The 17,370-nt window shown below is 33.1% G+C and overlaps 1 protein-coding gene across 4 annotated transcripts in view; it reads right to left on the bottom strand.

The window, feature by feature from the left end:
- The window catches only part of Tsp26a (Tetraspanin 26A), a 183,850-nt gene that overhangs the window by 118,878 nt on the left and 47,602 nt on the right, over positions 1-17,370 (bottom strand). For all 4 annotated transcript variants that reach the window (XR_011799707.1, XM_072002316.1, XM_072002315.1 and 1 more), the window contains exon 2: positions 1,616-1,736. Coding sequence is in view for 3 of the 4 variants with exons in the window: in XM_072002316.1 (XP_071858417.1) it covers positions 1,616-1,736 (121 nt within the window). In the remaining variant the exon portion in view is untranslated. The remainder of the gene's footprint in view (positions 1-1,615; positions 1,737-17,370) is intronic.

The raw sequence follows: 17,370 nt of genomic DNA, 5'->3' as shown, positions 1-17,370 counted from the left end.
GTAAAATAATAATAACTTTTTACACGTACATGATCAACTACTTAACTTCTACGATAAGTCGTTTGCTTTTGTTGAAGTCAAACAGATGCAGTTACAATATGAAATAATTTTCGCGAGACTATTTCAATATAAAACAATTTTTACACTTTACATTTTACAAATTTATCAATTTGACCAATGCCTCCTATTTTTGCAACAAAATAATTCTTTAAAAGTTTTTTATCGATCGCTGGAAAACACAACAGATGAGGATTTTCGTTGGAAAGTTTACGATACTTTCTCAAAGGAAATGAGCTATCTTTGAGTCGTTTTAGTTGAGATTTTTAAACTCAGTGTCTTGAAAAAGTTAATTAAGAATGGTATGTAACGAACTGCTTAATTACGGCTAACCTCGAGAAAAATTCCAGATTCTCGCGAAAAGATGCGTTCCGTCTAAGTGTAGCCTACCTTCTCGAGAAAAAGCACGGAAAAACGCACCGGAAATGCGAGGAACTTGTCCGCGATAGCCTAAAAGCACGTTGAAATTACCTTTGCCCGGTAAAAAATAATTAGTACGCATTTTTTGGACAATTGTACATGGAAGCTAAATACGAGATGGGCCAGAACTCATTTTCCGACTTCTTTTAATGAGAGCTTTAATTAGCAAGTTACTTTTTTGCGCAAATAGTTTCTTCTCTTTATAATTATGTGGAATGAAATGGCAAGTTACGTGTATCAAATATTCGCCTTTTCACCGTCCGCAAGTTTGAACATTTTTTATTCAAGACTACAAGTAACAAGCTCTTTGTTTATTTGCCGATATGCCTAGTGATGTGATCCGAAACAAATTCGTTAAACGGATCTGTATCAAGGCTGGTGCTTTCAACTGAATATCTGCCGCCATAAAAATATCTATTGGGATAAATCTGGCGAAAGAACTCGCCAGTAATGCTTACTATAGCGATATTTTGTTCACAACATGAACGTCATTTCAAACATCCGATCTAACGCCCTGTTGAACTAAATTTCATTAATTCTATAAACCAAGGAATTCATTTCTGAAGTCAGGATCATCCGAAGATGATAGTATTGGGTCGTTGATTTCGTCTTGACATCGGCTACAAATGTATAAAATCAAAAATACATCGTACCATTTAAAAAAAAGCGAAGATAACAATGATTTTATCTTATGATTTTTAAGTACTGCAATTTATAGCTGTTTCAAAATAGGTCGATTTTTATTTGAAACATTTTCCTGTTGCATTATCAGGAAAGCTTAAAAAATCGTGTACACCGTTTCGCCTAACGCCCTGTATAAAAACCAAAATTACAACTAATTTTCAAAATATTGATACGTCTTTATCCATACGATTGGACAAAGTTGAATTGACCGAAGCGAATACGGTGGAATTTCATTTCTCTGAATTTGCAGGACAAATACTTTGTATAACAGGAATTCGTATAATAGAAGCTCACCCCTAATACTTCTCTCATGATGTACCTATTATTTTTAGTTCACACGATAGGAGCTCATGTTCAGAAAAGTGAACTAAAGCGGCAGAATTTCACTTAATCGGCGATTAACTTTCATTCAAATAAACGGAGTTCTAAAGAGTTAATATAATTCGCTACTTACCGACTAGAATGAGGATAAATGCTGGGTCGAGCGCAACATTTGTGAGCCTGGACAAATTGTTGAATGTGTCCTTTTCGGTCCATGCCCATACACCTACCGCCATGATACCCAAACCCAGCCACTGAAATATCAAGAGAAAAAAGCTTTAAAAATTAATCACAACGAGGATTAATTATAACATTATAGATGAAACATTTTAATTTGAAACAGACATTAAAACTTTTTCTCAAACTCTTTTCTTGATTTATATTCTCATTTTTTTTTTTTGCCTTATGATTATGTTGATAAACAAAATACCAACAATTATGTTAGGTTTATTCTTGGTTTGCTTCGTTTAAATAAATTCATCGTTAAAACTCTCTCAATCGATCAATCACGGGAACTGGTATTTCGTATTTTTGTCGTAATCTCTTAACAAACTTTCAAACGACTCATATTATATATGAAATTTGTTCTTATTCAGACATATCGTTAAATTCCCACGATTTTTTAAAATGGACAATATTTTAATCCATCGCTTTCACAAATATTCGCTTAGCTTTAAATCCAGTCGCTTGATCGAATAAAAAAAGAATATTAATTAAAATATATTAATGATTAAGTTGACAATTAGCATTATTTAAAGCACTTATTTAAAAAATAATATCTCAAATGTAAATTTCGTCCAGGTTTGCTTCATCGGTCGATATTTAACACTATTTACACTGAGACACGTAAGATACGTATAATTAACAGAAAACTAAGAGAATCCGACGTTTTAGTCAGAAGAAAAAATGATTCAAAATGCCGATTTCTACGACATATTTAAACATCATCGAAATCAACGAGAGAATAGTTAATGCACAAGTTCGACATTAACAATTGTATACAAATGAGTAGCCTGTATGACATTAGCTCCTGGTTTTTTAAATCTCGTATCTTTTTGTCTTGTTCCAAGTTGTTCAACGCTTGTTCTACCTTGTTGCAAAGAAATGATGAATTATCTCGAAAGGTTACAGAAACATCGCCAAAGAGTGGAATTCTCTACAAAACCCCCATTTTTTTTTTTAGAATCGAACACTTAAAAGTTGTTCTAGATTGTCCTAGTTGTTCTCAACGTTGTTCCAAAGTTCTGTTCCGAAATTTAATATTATATTATATTCTATTATCGTATTCAATTTAGGAAATAATCTGAAGAAACCGTAGCCATAGAATAGAACCATGGACATTTTTCTCCATTTTTTTTTTCTTTTTTATTTGCGTTTATTTTACAATCAATTCTCGTTAGAGAATTTTAAGTAAATTTATCTGACGTGGTACTATGACATGATTAATAAGCGTTTATAGTATGTTTGATTCCACTTGAATCTAGTGCTTAGGTCTAAGGTGTAATGTCTTTTTACCCGCGCATCTGTTCCGACGTGTCGAGTAGTTGAGTAATTAGAGGGTTTTGGTGGTTGTTAACTCTTGTGCTATGTCTATTGCTGAATTTGGATATTTCTTCTTTGACCGTGGGTATCTCGAGGTCGTGATGTATCGTTTCGTCGGTGACGTACCAAGGTGCGTCTATTAGGGATCTTAAGGTTTTCGATTGGAATCGTTGGAGGATTTCTATGTTGGAATTACTCGCTGCTCCCCATAGTTGGATTCCATAGGTCCAAACAGGTTTTAATATGGCTTTGTATGGTGTAATTTTACTTTGCGCGTTTAAGTTGGAACGTTGGCCGATGAGCCAGTAGAATTTTTTTAATTTTGCTTCGAGTTGTGGATTTATCTAAGATACGTTGTTTCCATGTCAATCTTCTGTCCAGAGTCATGCTCAGATATCTGACTGACTCTTTTTCTGGAATAGGTATGTCGTTTATCGTCACCTCTGGGCAAGTTTGTTTTCGTAGCGTGAAAGTTACGTGGCTGGATTTGTTTTCGTTGACTTTGAAGCGCCATTTGTGGGACCACTCTTCCATAGAGTCGAGGCCTCGCTGGAGAATAGAGGTTTCTCCATTTTATCGACGATAATATCCGGTAAATCCAGGTATAAAAATATAAAGTAATCCAGAACAAAAATTTGCAAATTCCACGAATACGAGGTTGACCTTACTCTTGCGTCGACACCGCTCGTCGACGACGTTTTATCAATTTTCTTGAGAATGGAAGTTCTTCCAGACTTGGCTGCTCGAAAGAATTACCTGCAGCCCTGGAACAACTGACGGCAAACTTTTGGAGAACGAAACATGAATACCAGGGTGACTTTACTCCTGCGTCGTCGTCTAAATGACGTTTTATCTCCCATGTTAAGTATAGGATTGTCGGACAAGTCTTAAGACTTAAACTTTATCCCAACACGTTTCAAAAATACAATTAGGCGAACAGACACAGTCCTGTACAATAATCCTCTGCCATTGGATAGTGCCATTATTCCATTCGTGATGGAATTCCTGTTGTTTCTCATTATCAGCAAAAACACGAGCCTGGCAAGGTTTATGATTTACCGGATAAGCCAGTATCATATGTCGTTTAAGAGAATTGGCATAAGTAGAGATAGTTGTACAGAAAACAAGTGTAATTAACAGATGCGCGTCAGTGCCGTACGTCATTTAATAGAATTGGCTTAAATAGGAATAGTTGCCTATCCGAAGCCGTATGCGATAACGCGTTCGTATTTTGCGGGATAATCGTTTCTAACCCTTGGGGGTTAATTTATGGCAACGTGCAACTATCGAGTTTGCTGCGGAAACATATATATATCTATTATGCAAGTGGAATAATACGTTCGTTGGCGCAGACGAAAGCAACAATCAGAGCGCTTTCAATCAAACTGCTCTTCGTAGATTTATCAGGACAATAGGCATTGTGTATTTGTATTTCAACGCTTATGTTAATATTTATTTGTTATTTTCGAAGACTTTTAATATTGGAGTTAGAAAGATTACAGGTACTGATTAAGTTGACAAGCTAAATGCCAATTAGCATAACGAGTAACGTGTTATTAAATTTAATACACCGACTTTGAGCATTCGCGATGAACTGCACCGATGTTGAATTTGTGTATTGGCCAAGCTGCAATATGGTTATAAATAAACTGTAGATGTTTGTGCACGTTCAAGATACAAATTTGTATGAAAAATGGGTACAACATATTCCATTTACACAAGTAACAAATGCAACTCCCCATTTTGAGGTTGAAAGACATAAAATAAAGCAAATTACTGCAACTGCTAATAATATATTCGATACAAGTTTAATGTATTAAATATTAATTAATACAATATTTATTAATAAACATTCTGTTGCAAAAAGTGGACTCTTGTATGTACTTTTTTCTATTAGCAAAATATCAAACAGCAAAAAACATTTTGGACACCATAGAGACGATAGTTTTTTTTAATCCAAAGAATTATTTGACTGAAAGCGAAATAAAGTTTTTTAAGGAAATCCAAAAATCCATGGACAGGAGTACTTATTTAAAATCATGTATGTATGATTTAATACATAAGTTGTAGCTTTATTCCTACTGTTTCAGAATTTTAATTCATTTTAAGCTTTGCATTAAAGCAAATTTTATTATGTAACAAAATATTAAGTTCTATTTACTAAACTGATTAAAAGTTTTCTCTTAGACCTAAGCACTAGATTCAGATATTAATGTACTTAAAAATTACACTTTATTTATACTTAATTATTAAACTTAAAAATTATAAATTTACTTAAAATTCTCTACGAGAATTGATTGCAAATTAAACGCAAATAAAAAAACAAAGTTTCCTACATTGAAAGTATTCATGTTCGACTAATCATAGCAATACACTATCAGAATCTTCGAAATGCTATATTTTTTTTGTTTTTACTTACAGTGACTCTTCTTAGCATATCTCATCGCGATATTCTAAAGATTACTGCTCTCTATGTTTCTTTATAACAATGTCATTGAATCGGTTGGTTTTTAATAATATACCACAACATTTGTTCTAATTAGTAGAAACAAAAATTTCATTTGCCCGATGAACGTAATTTTTTGTATGCAAAGCAGCAAATTAAACAATGGCGAAATTTAACATCGCACAAATATTTCGATAAGGAATAAGTTACAATATTGGATTTTTCAAGAACAATGATTTAAGGGAGAAACAAGATTATACGAAATACTTCAATAGACGTATCATAATACCTCTTCGATTTTTCTGTCGTTGATTTGTCCGTAGCAACGGATCATCGAGATTGGCTCGATCGGAGAACAATCATCCGCAATAATTCCGCAATAATTCCATGAATGTGCTAGTGACACATTCCAGTCTGACACGGGAATGCCGTCGTTCGTACACGTAGAAATAAAAACGATCGACGAAAACATTTTTCTTCCTCGTTCTCCTCTATCGAATTGTCAAATTTCTCGTAAGAGAAATATTCGATAAAAAACATTTCCGTTTTCGTGATGCTAATTACGCTTAATACGCCTAACATCTGTGCCGATTAAAAAAAGAATAATTTTGAAAATAGATTCTTCGCGTCGTTACATATATCTTTCGAAAGAACTTAATTTTATCCTGAGGATATTTTTCATACAATAACAAATAAAGGATAATGAAGTAATTTTACTTAAGTGCTGAAACTTCGTGCAATTTAATAATATCGTCTTACGGGTTACGTATATAACAATCGCAATATCTGCGCTATATAACACGGTTAGTTATCTTTCTTGCAAGCAGAGACGACCGAATGAAATGATTATGACAGTGCGATCGAATAATTGATCGTTATATGAGCGAATATGATTTGGATAGTTTGCCAACCGATCATCTAATATTAATAATTGATAATTGACGAACCATATATTACCGAATAATCTGTGTGTATTTCTATGCAAATTTATGTTTTTGAAGATACAATTGGGAAAATGGAACCTCGGTAGAAAATTGCTTTATCTATCAAGTATTACGGAAAACACTATACTGTGAATATTTTATTACACATCGTTTCATATTATGTGCATTCTGTGTAATATTACACTTTCAAATTTCCTACAGGCGCATAGAGATCCACAGTGTAATTGTGAAATTAGCACATCGTATTGTTGTATATCCTTCGAAACATGGATGCTCGAGGCGCGGATTTCGTTAAATATTAGAACGTCAGAGTAGTTTACATGTTCATTAGGATCGTTTTAATCATCGAGAATGTTGGGTGAATAATTCAGAGACGAGTTAAAGATCGCGTGAGAATTGCTATTCGAGCGGAATTTCTCTCACCTCGCCGATATATACCAAATAAATTTTGAACGCTTATCAATCGATTCTTGACAGCGATTACTTTGCGCGTAATCTTCGGGCAGCGGATGAAAAAATAGCTTTTTCGAAATTACCTGTCAACGTCTCGTAGTTGCTATATTTTGTAAGGACAGTAATAAGGATATACTACATTTTCCTTTCTTGCGGATAAGAGTAAGTAAGAATCCTTCGGTCGATCCTTTACGACCTTTACGATTTTTTTTCTACATTTTGATAAAGTATTTGATAAAGTGTAAAGTGATCAACTTTCAAGACTTACACCACTTTTGCATTAAAAGCGAGTGTGCGACCGTGTCGGCTTCAAAAAATCGAAATTTTCTTCTGCTTTTCTTGCAAAGCTCGATAAGCGTAGAATACTATGGTGAAAGGATATGTTAAAATTCTAAGAAATTTGTATTACATCTTGTTTGACTATGCGTTCTGCATTAATCAAACAACGAGTAATGAACGCAAATAGTTGAAGCTGAGAACCATTAAAAATTAAAATTCCCATTATACATTTTTGTGTAACTTTTACACATCGCTTGCTACGCTCTTTATACAGTGTACTCGAGTTTCATCCAAACAGCTCATACCACGTTGTTTGCGACAATATATGCAATATCAAATTCATTAATTCAAGATCGTCGTTAAAGATAAAAGATCGTATTCGTTAATGTGTTTCCCAGGTTTATTAAATTTATCCATACGTCAATTTCTGTTTCCATCCTTCCCCTTTTTGTATGAATCTGTATAAATCTGTAAATTCATAGAATTACATACACTGCGAATATTTTATTTCGCATGTTCCTTTGTTGTCGGTGGTGTATTCATTACGCGTCCTTTTAAAATCTCGGAAGAAAAGATTTAAACAAATAACATTTCAATAAAACATACGTTTCCAATTTATGTACTACCTTTTATGTGTTTCCACCCGCCACGAAAGGCTCCTTGCGTGAAACATTGTTCGTAACAGATTGGAAAAAATTGACTGTCTGAATTTTTACAAGGAAAAATTAAGCAGTATAATGGCCCAAAAATTGCCATAGTTTTAGAGATAGATTATACAACGGAGTGCAATACAACAGAGTGGATAATAGGGAAGATAGATACATAAGAAAAGAGTTTAGACAGATACAGGCAAGGAAAAGAGTTTAGACTTTAGTTAGATAGATACAAGGGAGGAGGCAATAAGGTGATAACGCCATAAGACTGAGAGAATGTAAAAAGCGTGATAGGTAAACGAGATGTAAAACCGAAAACTCGTCCACGGACTAAGTAAAAATAAATAAATAAAATCAAGCAGTATAATGACCCAAAAGTTGCCATAGTTTTAGAGATAGATTATACAACGGAGTGCAATACAACAGAGTGGATAAGAGAGGAGGTAAATACATAATAAAAGAGTTTAGACAGATACAGACAAGGAAAAGAGTTTAGACTTTAGTTAGATAGATACAAGGGAGGAGGCAATAAGGTGATAACGCCATAAGACTGAGAGAATGTAAAAAGCGTGATAGGTAAGCGAGATGTAAAACCGAAAACTCGTCCACGGACTAAGTAAAAATAAATAAATAAAATCAAGCAGTATAATGACCCAAAAATTGCCATAGTTTTAGAGATAGATTATACAACGGAGTGCAATACAACAGAGTGGATAATAGGGAAGATAGATACATAAGAAAAGAGTTTAGACAGATACAGGCAAGGAAAAGAGTTTAGACTTTAGTTAGATAGATACAAGGGAGGAGGCAATAAGGTAATAACGCCATAAGACTGAGAGAATGTAAAAAGCGTGATAGGTAAGCGAGATGTAAAACCGAAAACTCGTCCACGGACTAAGTAAAAATAAATAAATAAAATCAAGCAGTATAATGACCCAAAAATTGCCATAGTTTTAGAGATAGATTATACAACGGAGTGCAATACAACAGAGTGGATAATAGGGAAGATAGATACATAAGAAAAGAGTTTAGACAGATACAGGCAAGGAAAAGAGTTTAGACTTTAGTTAGATAGATACAAGGGAGGAGGCAATAAGGTGATAACGCCATAAGCCTGAGAGAATGTAAAAAGCGTGATAGGTAAGCGAGATGTAAAACCGAAAACTCGTCCACGGACTAAGTAAAAATAAATAAATAAAATCAAGCAGTATAATGTAATACAATAAAACAGCGAGAAAATACAGAAAATAAGAGATCAATGTAAGAATATAATATCGCGTAAGAAATTAGAAATAAGAACCCAACAACCTGTCTGTAACAGGCTACGAGTTTAAAGTACACGTAAATTATTATTATTACGTGAATTTTTACACGGTTTCTGCTGATCGTTTCCTAGCATTTTTGGTTTTTGTACTCTTACTTTGGTTAGTAATCAATACACTGTCCGCATGCGTCTAGACGTGTTTACTCTCTTCGGCGCTGTTACGATGCACTGAAACTTTTATTCTCCAATTGGCGCCGAAAATAGTATTTACTTGTGTTTCTCGAATATAATGATATATATGTATACTTTATTTCGATACATGACATTCTTAGGACTGAAATCAGAGTTATTTGTGAAATCACACGATATATGAATGGGTAAAAGAAAATGTTAAAACGTTAGATCGCTTTTATTTCTGGTTAATAAAACGTAGAATATCATGACTTCGAAGGTAACAGATATATGTCTTAAGTAAAATCGAGTAAAGACGTAAATTACATACGGTGGCTACAGAAAATATTCGTAATAGTACGTACTCTTATTTTCGAATTAAACGCTCCTATATCGAGGAGTTCCATACTTCATTTCCACAATATCAAATTTTTCTAGTCGCATGAAAGTATTGCTAAATTTAATATGTTTGAATTTAATTAATTAATATGTAAACTGTACAATAGGTACATAGGTGTGTAAGTATCTTAACTCGTTACCTATTGTTTTCATCGAGAAACTTCTTAACTGAGTTACATTGGATTTCAAAGATTAAAGTATTGGGGATTTTCCAAAGAATTCCAAAGGAAGTGCCCGGTGTCCTATCATCTTCGACATACATATACGACTACAGAAAATGTTTGCACTCCATCGCATCCATTATAAAATTTACATATTAATTAAGTAGATTCAAACATATTAAATTTCGTAACACTTAGTAGTACCTTAATAGTATTTTAGATTGTATTTCTCATTGACCCACTTTGTATGTATATAATTTGACCATGACATTCTCTGTAATAAACGAAAACAAAAATAGACTCCTGTATTCGTAGGTATTTCGTGTTTCAAGGTAAACAATAGCTCCACTTTATACAAGGTATATATGTATATATGCAATATAATAATCGCTACAATTTTTTGAGCATGTCCGATAATCCGACAAAAAAATATTTTGAGCAACAGTTAGCCAGTGCTGAAAAGGCAGTAAATTGGGATACACAAAATTGGTAGAAAAAAATGTTCGATCAAAAACTTTCATTTTTTTATATAACAATACATGTATAATCTTTTCTATCCAATATCATAACGTCGATAATGGATAACATTCTCTTCGTTTTAGAAATATGCTGTTTGCAATATTAAAGCTATATTATGTTCGTATTATATTTATATAAAGTTGTATTATATTATATAAAGAATAGATAAATTCATTGATTCCTAAGATTTATAATATCGCGAATAATATTACACTAATTGCTATTTATACCATCTTGTATATTTTCATACAATTATTATATATATTTTCAATATATCAATTATAATAATTCGATTATAATATATTTTAATACAATTAATATATTATGTTTATAATAATGATAACAAATAATAATAATATATTATAATATAAGACATATAAATATCAGAATATATTTTAATACAATTAATATATTATAAACATAATATATGACATATAGATATTATATAAGTATAATATTTTTTATAATATATATAATATTATATAAATATAATATAAGACTTATATTAATTGTATTAATCATTTGTATTAATCAAAATTAATCAAACATACAAAATTGTATTAATCAATTGTATTGTCATATATTATGTTTATAATATATTAATTGTATTAAAATATATTATAATATTTATATGTCTTATATTATAATATATTATTATTATTTGTATAATAATATAATTATTAATAATAATTATTATTTGTATATTTGTATAATATAATAATTATTAATAATAATTATTATTTGTATATTTGTATAATATATTATTATTATATGTATTATAATATTTATATTATAATATGTTTATAATATTTTCATTATGCGTTGTTTCATTATCTAATTGTTTGTTCACTTGTAAAAATAAAAAATGGAACTACGTTCATACTAATAGCACTTAAATGAACTTTATTAATATGTCGTATTTAATTGTAAATAAAAAGCAATTTTCTCTTTAAATTTTCAAAATATTACCTGCTTTGTAGTGAAATATACAGCATTGCCGGTTCTGTAATGAATTACACTTCGCTCCAGTGCTGTCCTACGCCGTTCTCTGACGCTTCTGTTTACATGTCAAGTTCGTAGCGATTGAAATACCGTTACTTGTCTCTCCCACTCGAAATCAAGCTATACCTGACTAATGTAAACATAAACGTAGTACTACACTATTGGAGCGACGTAGAAAGTTTAAGAATATTTTTATAATGAATGTATTTGTATCGCCAATTTTCTATTATTTTATACTATAGATGTCTTAATAAATCTTAATATGTTATATTGTTAAGAAACCAATCTTAATATGTCTTAATAAATCTTTATATATTCTGTTTACAGTCAACAATATAGTAATATCGACTGAAAAGTACAATTTCGAAAAAGAAATAATAATTTCTCAAGTTGTAACTTGATTTAGGAATGAATTATGCTACTCCGATTTTCAAGTTATATTACTGCATTTTATTTTGATCATTTATTATACATAACACTACTTGATAGAAATCGGCGTGGAAATGTTTCTACAAGCACGTAATATAACCAAACGCGAGAATAATGAAACACAGGCATGCTACATTCCTAGAACATATATATGAAACAGAAATAATAAATAAATAATAAATAAATTTTAAACGAAACTCTTAAAAAAATTGTAGTGAAAAGCTGTATTAAAGAATTACAAACATTTAATAAAGGAACTAAAAAGAACATTATAAGACACGTAGAACACAAATGAAATGTTATATTAGATTTATAATTTTTATCGACATAATTAAAAAATGAAATTTAAGTAGAAATTTGTTTGCTAAATATCATAGCAAATGCTCTATCTTAAATATTCTATATATTTTTGCATATTGTACACACCAGTCAAAGAAGAAATATCCAAATTCAGCGATAGACATAGCACAAGAGTTAATCACCAAAACCCTCTAATTACTCAACTACTCGACACGTCGGAACAGATCCGCGGGCTAAAAAGACATTACACCTTAGACCTAAGCACTAGATTCAAGTGGAATCAAACATACTATAAACGCTTATTAATCGTGTCATAGTACCACGCCAGATAAATTTACTTAAAATTCTCTACGAGAACTGATTGTAAATTAAACGCAAATAAAAAAAAAAATATTATACACAGTCTGTAGATTCTTGGGGTTTTAAATTTCCCCAAAATGCATAAACATTGGCGGTCTAATTATGACCGGCAGTGTAATTACGAAATTAAACGAAAAAATGACCAAATATGACAAGCAATAGTTCGTTTTATCATTCTAATATGCACTGAAAAAGGAAGATAAGCGTTCGCCGTTCAGGATTTATTTTATGTATGGTACATTGAATACGAAGATCGTTCACGACGTCAAAAAATGTCGTTCAGGGGGCGAATGATAAAAGTGGTAGGCGCGTGGAGGTGAGTTCAGACAACAAGTCGAAAACTTTCAAGCTCAATTAAACTTGAACCAAGTTGCAGACAGAAGCATCGCCCCGAGGCGATGAGAACGATTGGAGTGCTCTTTCAGTTGGCTGTCCGGTTCATTTGCTACCAATACGAAAAATAAAATACGAAGCCCTACGAAAGGAGACGAGGAATATATCATCGTGTAGCGAAAAGTGTTTCTCATTTATATGCCGATTATCCTCGATGTTCCAGCCGATCAATTAATCTGAGAAATTAATCAAATGTCGCATTATTCTCCTGCGAATAAGCGAGATAAAAGTTCTTCAAAAGAAAGCATAGCTGTTAAGTTGCATAAAAAATATTAATTAATCGATCCATGTACGTATTACTCTGCGGGTAGTATTCAAAGAATATCTTTATATACAGTCGAATATAAAAGTAAGCAGACAGGTTGTGAAAATTTAATCGAACTAGTAACAATGTTATTTATTTATTCTGTATCTTTTTACTACAGATTAAATTAGAATTCTAAATCTAAACTCTAAACTCTATGAACTACTCTAACTATCACATATATATTGTAGTATCTATACTACAATTAGTTTATTTACAGTAAATGGATTAAACAGATGTTGGTTAAACAGGAAACGATGGTTGTTTAACGTAAACTAATCACAATAACGGATTATAATTAAGACAACTAGATAGTTAATTTGCAACTGTCGTCACCACGGATCCAACGCTCTCTCTCACGCGGACCACACTCCCTCGACAACGCTAGTGTCGCGTAAAATAAAAAAAAAGAAATCGAAGATGAAAATAAAAAAGGAGAGAATTTACTTGCTAACACCTTGATTACACGAATGACAATTTACCTCCGAATTCCAGCCGTGACTTTCCAAGACTGAAACTCTTACAACTCGGTCACATCCCTACACAAGTGGTTATCTTATGAAGTAGGGAGGACCCCTGGGTGTTGGGTCTGGGACTAGGACCCCTGGGTGTTGGGTCTGGGACTAGGACCTGCTGCTGCCCTTGTCGTCTGGTTGGTGCCGTCATCAGCCCATCGGTTTTGAAGTGTGCCGGTCGTGACACCAGCAACAGTATCTTCCTGACTTCTCGATTCACACTCTCTGGCTTCTCAACTAACACCGACTATTATTCGTCCCTTAACGTCCCTTTATCTTTTGTCTGAGCCCCACGCACGTGTTCCGCAGTCATTTGTGGCTGTAACATCAACCACATCTCAATCCACATCACCAGACCGTGCTTCGGAACCGATGGGCTGATGACGGAAATAAAGATGTGGCGGCACTCGGCGACAATGTATGTCTATCTTCTGCATCATACACGTATGCACACACACACACACACGCGGTCGACAATTCGTTTATATAATACATGTACATTAACCATCAAAAGTTTAAGTAGCATCAACTTCATCAAATTAGCAGACGAGATAATATGTAGTTTGCTCGAAAATGTGTGTAAATCCCGTATGATCCAGTGCGTGTCCTCACATTTTATGAATCAGAGAACACCCTTGGCCAGTTTATAGAGAATAGCCAGTGCCCTTCGTGAAACTAAAGCCTCGTTTACTCGTCTCTGTTTAAATTTTGACGAACATGTCTGTCAAGTTATATTACCATTTTATTTATTTACACGGAAGTGGAATGTTACGAGGCAACGACGTTAAAGCATGAGAAGCCGAGATGCTGAAGCAAATTATCGTTATACGGAATCGAGGCGACATAAAATTAAACTATAAAATTGAATATGGAGATATATCGCTGTGTAACATACCTATTCCAGATAAAGAGTCAGTCAGATATCTGGGCATGACTCTGGACAGAAAATTGATATGGAAACAACGTGTCTTAGATAAAATCAAACAACTCGAAGCAAAATTTAAAAAATTCTACTGGCTCATCGGCCGACGTTCCAATTTAAACACGCAAAGTAAAATTACACCATACAAAACCATATTAAAACCTGTTTGGACCTACGGAATCCAACTATGGGGAACAGCGAGTAATTCCGACATAGAAATCCTCCAACGATTCCAATCGAAAACCTTAAGATCCCTAATAGACGCACCTTGGTACGTCACCGACGAAACGATACATCACGACCTCAAGATACCCACGGTCAAAGAAGAAGTATCCAAATTCAGCAATAGACACAGCACAAGAGTTAACAACCACCAAAACCCTCTAATTACTCAACTACTCGACACGTCGAAACAGATCCGCAGGCTAAAAAGACATTACACCTTAGACCTAAGCAATAGATTCAAATAGAATCAAACATACTATAAACGCTTATTAATCATGTCATAGTACCACGTCAGACAAATTTACTTAAAATTCTCTAACGAGAATTGATTGCAAAATAAACGCAAATAAAATAAATAAATATTGCTGTGTAAAAGTATTAGGTCACCTACCATATTCGTTTCATAATGGCTAATGATAATCACTTTTTAAGGAAATATTATAGTTTGTTCTAATTCGCAATTTTCAGGAAGCAAATCCTTAGGAAACTTTCAAGAAATTCTAATCTTCGGATAAACGAATTTTTTAATTGAATTGTTATTAGTAGACAATGGATTTTTACGCGTTTATAAGAAATTGAAAAATGCAAAAATGTACGAAATGCACGTAATATGTAAAAATATAAAAAGTATTCAAAGCAAAGTACTTGTTCCAAGATTGAGGCGCAGAAACAGCTTGCAGTTAGGAGCAACACTACAGACTATTTCAAATCGCCTACACGAGATGAGACAGATTTAGAAGGAAGGAACGTGGACGTCCTGTGAAATTGCCGCATGATAACGTCGGATCACGCGTTGCTTCTGATAGAAGAGGCACCGTAATGAGACTTGGATGAGAAGTTACGCAGCATCCGGCACATTCACTTGACGTTGCTCCGTCGGACTATCATCTGTTTCGGTCGATGCAGCATGGTTACTCGGATATGCGGTTTCGATCAATCGATAAAATACAAAAACGACTTGATCGTGTCAAAAAACACGACACTCTTTCGAAGTGGAACCCATCAACTGCCCGAAAGATGTAAAGTTATTTTGACGTAAGATGTAAGATTATTTTTTAACAGAAAATCCGTTTCACTTTTTTTTAAATAAATCATCAATTTCCCTGGAAAATTTCGACTATTCTTGGTGCACCTAATAACGAACGTTTGTGGATATTAAGATCATTGGTATACCGCGACATTAATTTTACCGCAGTTCCCGCATACTTTTTGAAAATTATGTCGAAGACTATGAAATGAAAAATATCGATTTTCACGTTTCCTATCGAGAACGCGTTTAGACCATTTGCATTATAAAACCGAGGTTCATTGCGTTTCGTCATTCAATAATGATTCTTTAATTCGGTTGGTTATGGACGAGGAAATGACTTTGCGTTTGATACGTGTCGAAGAGCGTCGCACCGGATAGCATAAATATTGATCGGTTAGCGGTACTTGAAAAATCAATAGGACGCATGGTTTCAACCGACTAGCCACTGTCCATGGTACACCGTAGTTAACGTGCTCGACGATTATTCCTACGCAGAATTGCGCACGCCATCATGTAAATTTCATGCGGGTAGAATGCATATCGCATGCGTTTGATGCTTTTATATCGATATTAAATCAAATAGTATCTACATAATTTGCTTTCATTTCGATATACATAATTTCTCATCATTAGAGATTGTATTATAAATTTATATGCGAAATTAATACCACAGTAGTAGATCATAGGAATACGTGCTGCTATATTATATATATATAAAAGTTGTCGATATTGATAAATATTCAATAATTATTAATAGAATTTTATACAATTATTAATATTAATTAATCCATATTAAGTCGCCAAATGAAGTTATTAGAATTTTATCCCTCTTGGGAGACACAAAGAGCTTACTGATGATTACATAGTACAAAGTTACACAAGCTCAAACTTTTTTCAAAATTCGTGTTCCCCTGAAGCGTGGCTTTTATATCGTATAAGAAAACAAATAAGGAAATGAAAAATATAGATTATACTAATAAAGAAAGATTGTACTAAGCTACGAGCCTCGTTACAGTAAACGATACGTACACACACACGTATACGTGTTAACGGCGACGCAATTTCGTGCCACGCCGTTATTTAGCTTTATGATAATTTATGAATTGGCAGGATGCTTGAGCAAATATTTGGAAAGTCGATAGCCGGTGACTCGAAGTCGTGAAACGAGCTATGAGGTATCGATCACCTGTTTAGAGGATGAGTGAAACAGTTTGGCGAAAGATAGATTGATAGAGAGATAGGCTGACGCCAAGCGACCCCACGTTGCATTGACAAAGAAAAAGAATAGAGACTTTGTTTATAGGATTTGACTATGGGATGGGGAAAGCAGCGATGTATTCTAATAAGCAAGATGGGAGGACCGCACGGCACACAGAAATTGATTTTTAACATGCACATATCTTCAATTGCAAGATTATTTATCATTAATATCACTACTATAAATGTTTCATTTTTAAATAAAAAGTTGTTATCTTTATAATTGTATATTCTTTGATTCTTCTAATTTGGAATTTATTCCATTAAATATTTTATTTTCCTTCAAAACTTTACTATTTATATATTCGATATTTCCCTTA

This window comes from Bombus fervidus, chromosome 4 (genome assembly GCF_041682495.2).
Source record: "Bombus fervidus isolate BK054 chromosome 4, iyBomFerv1, whole genome shotgun sequence".
In the NCBI taxonomy this organism is placed as follows: Eukaryota; Metazoa; Arthropoda; class Insecta; order Hymenoptera; family Apidae; genus Bombus; species Bombus fervidus.
Note: the sequence above shows the minus strand (reverse complement) of the source record. Positions and strands in the feature narration are given on the sequence as shown.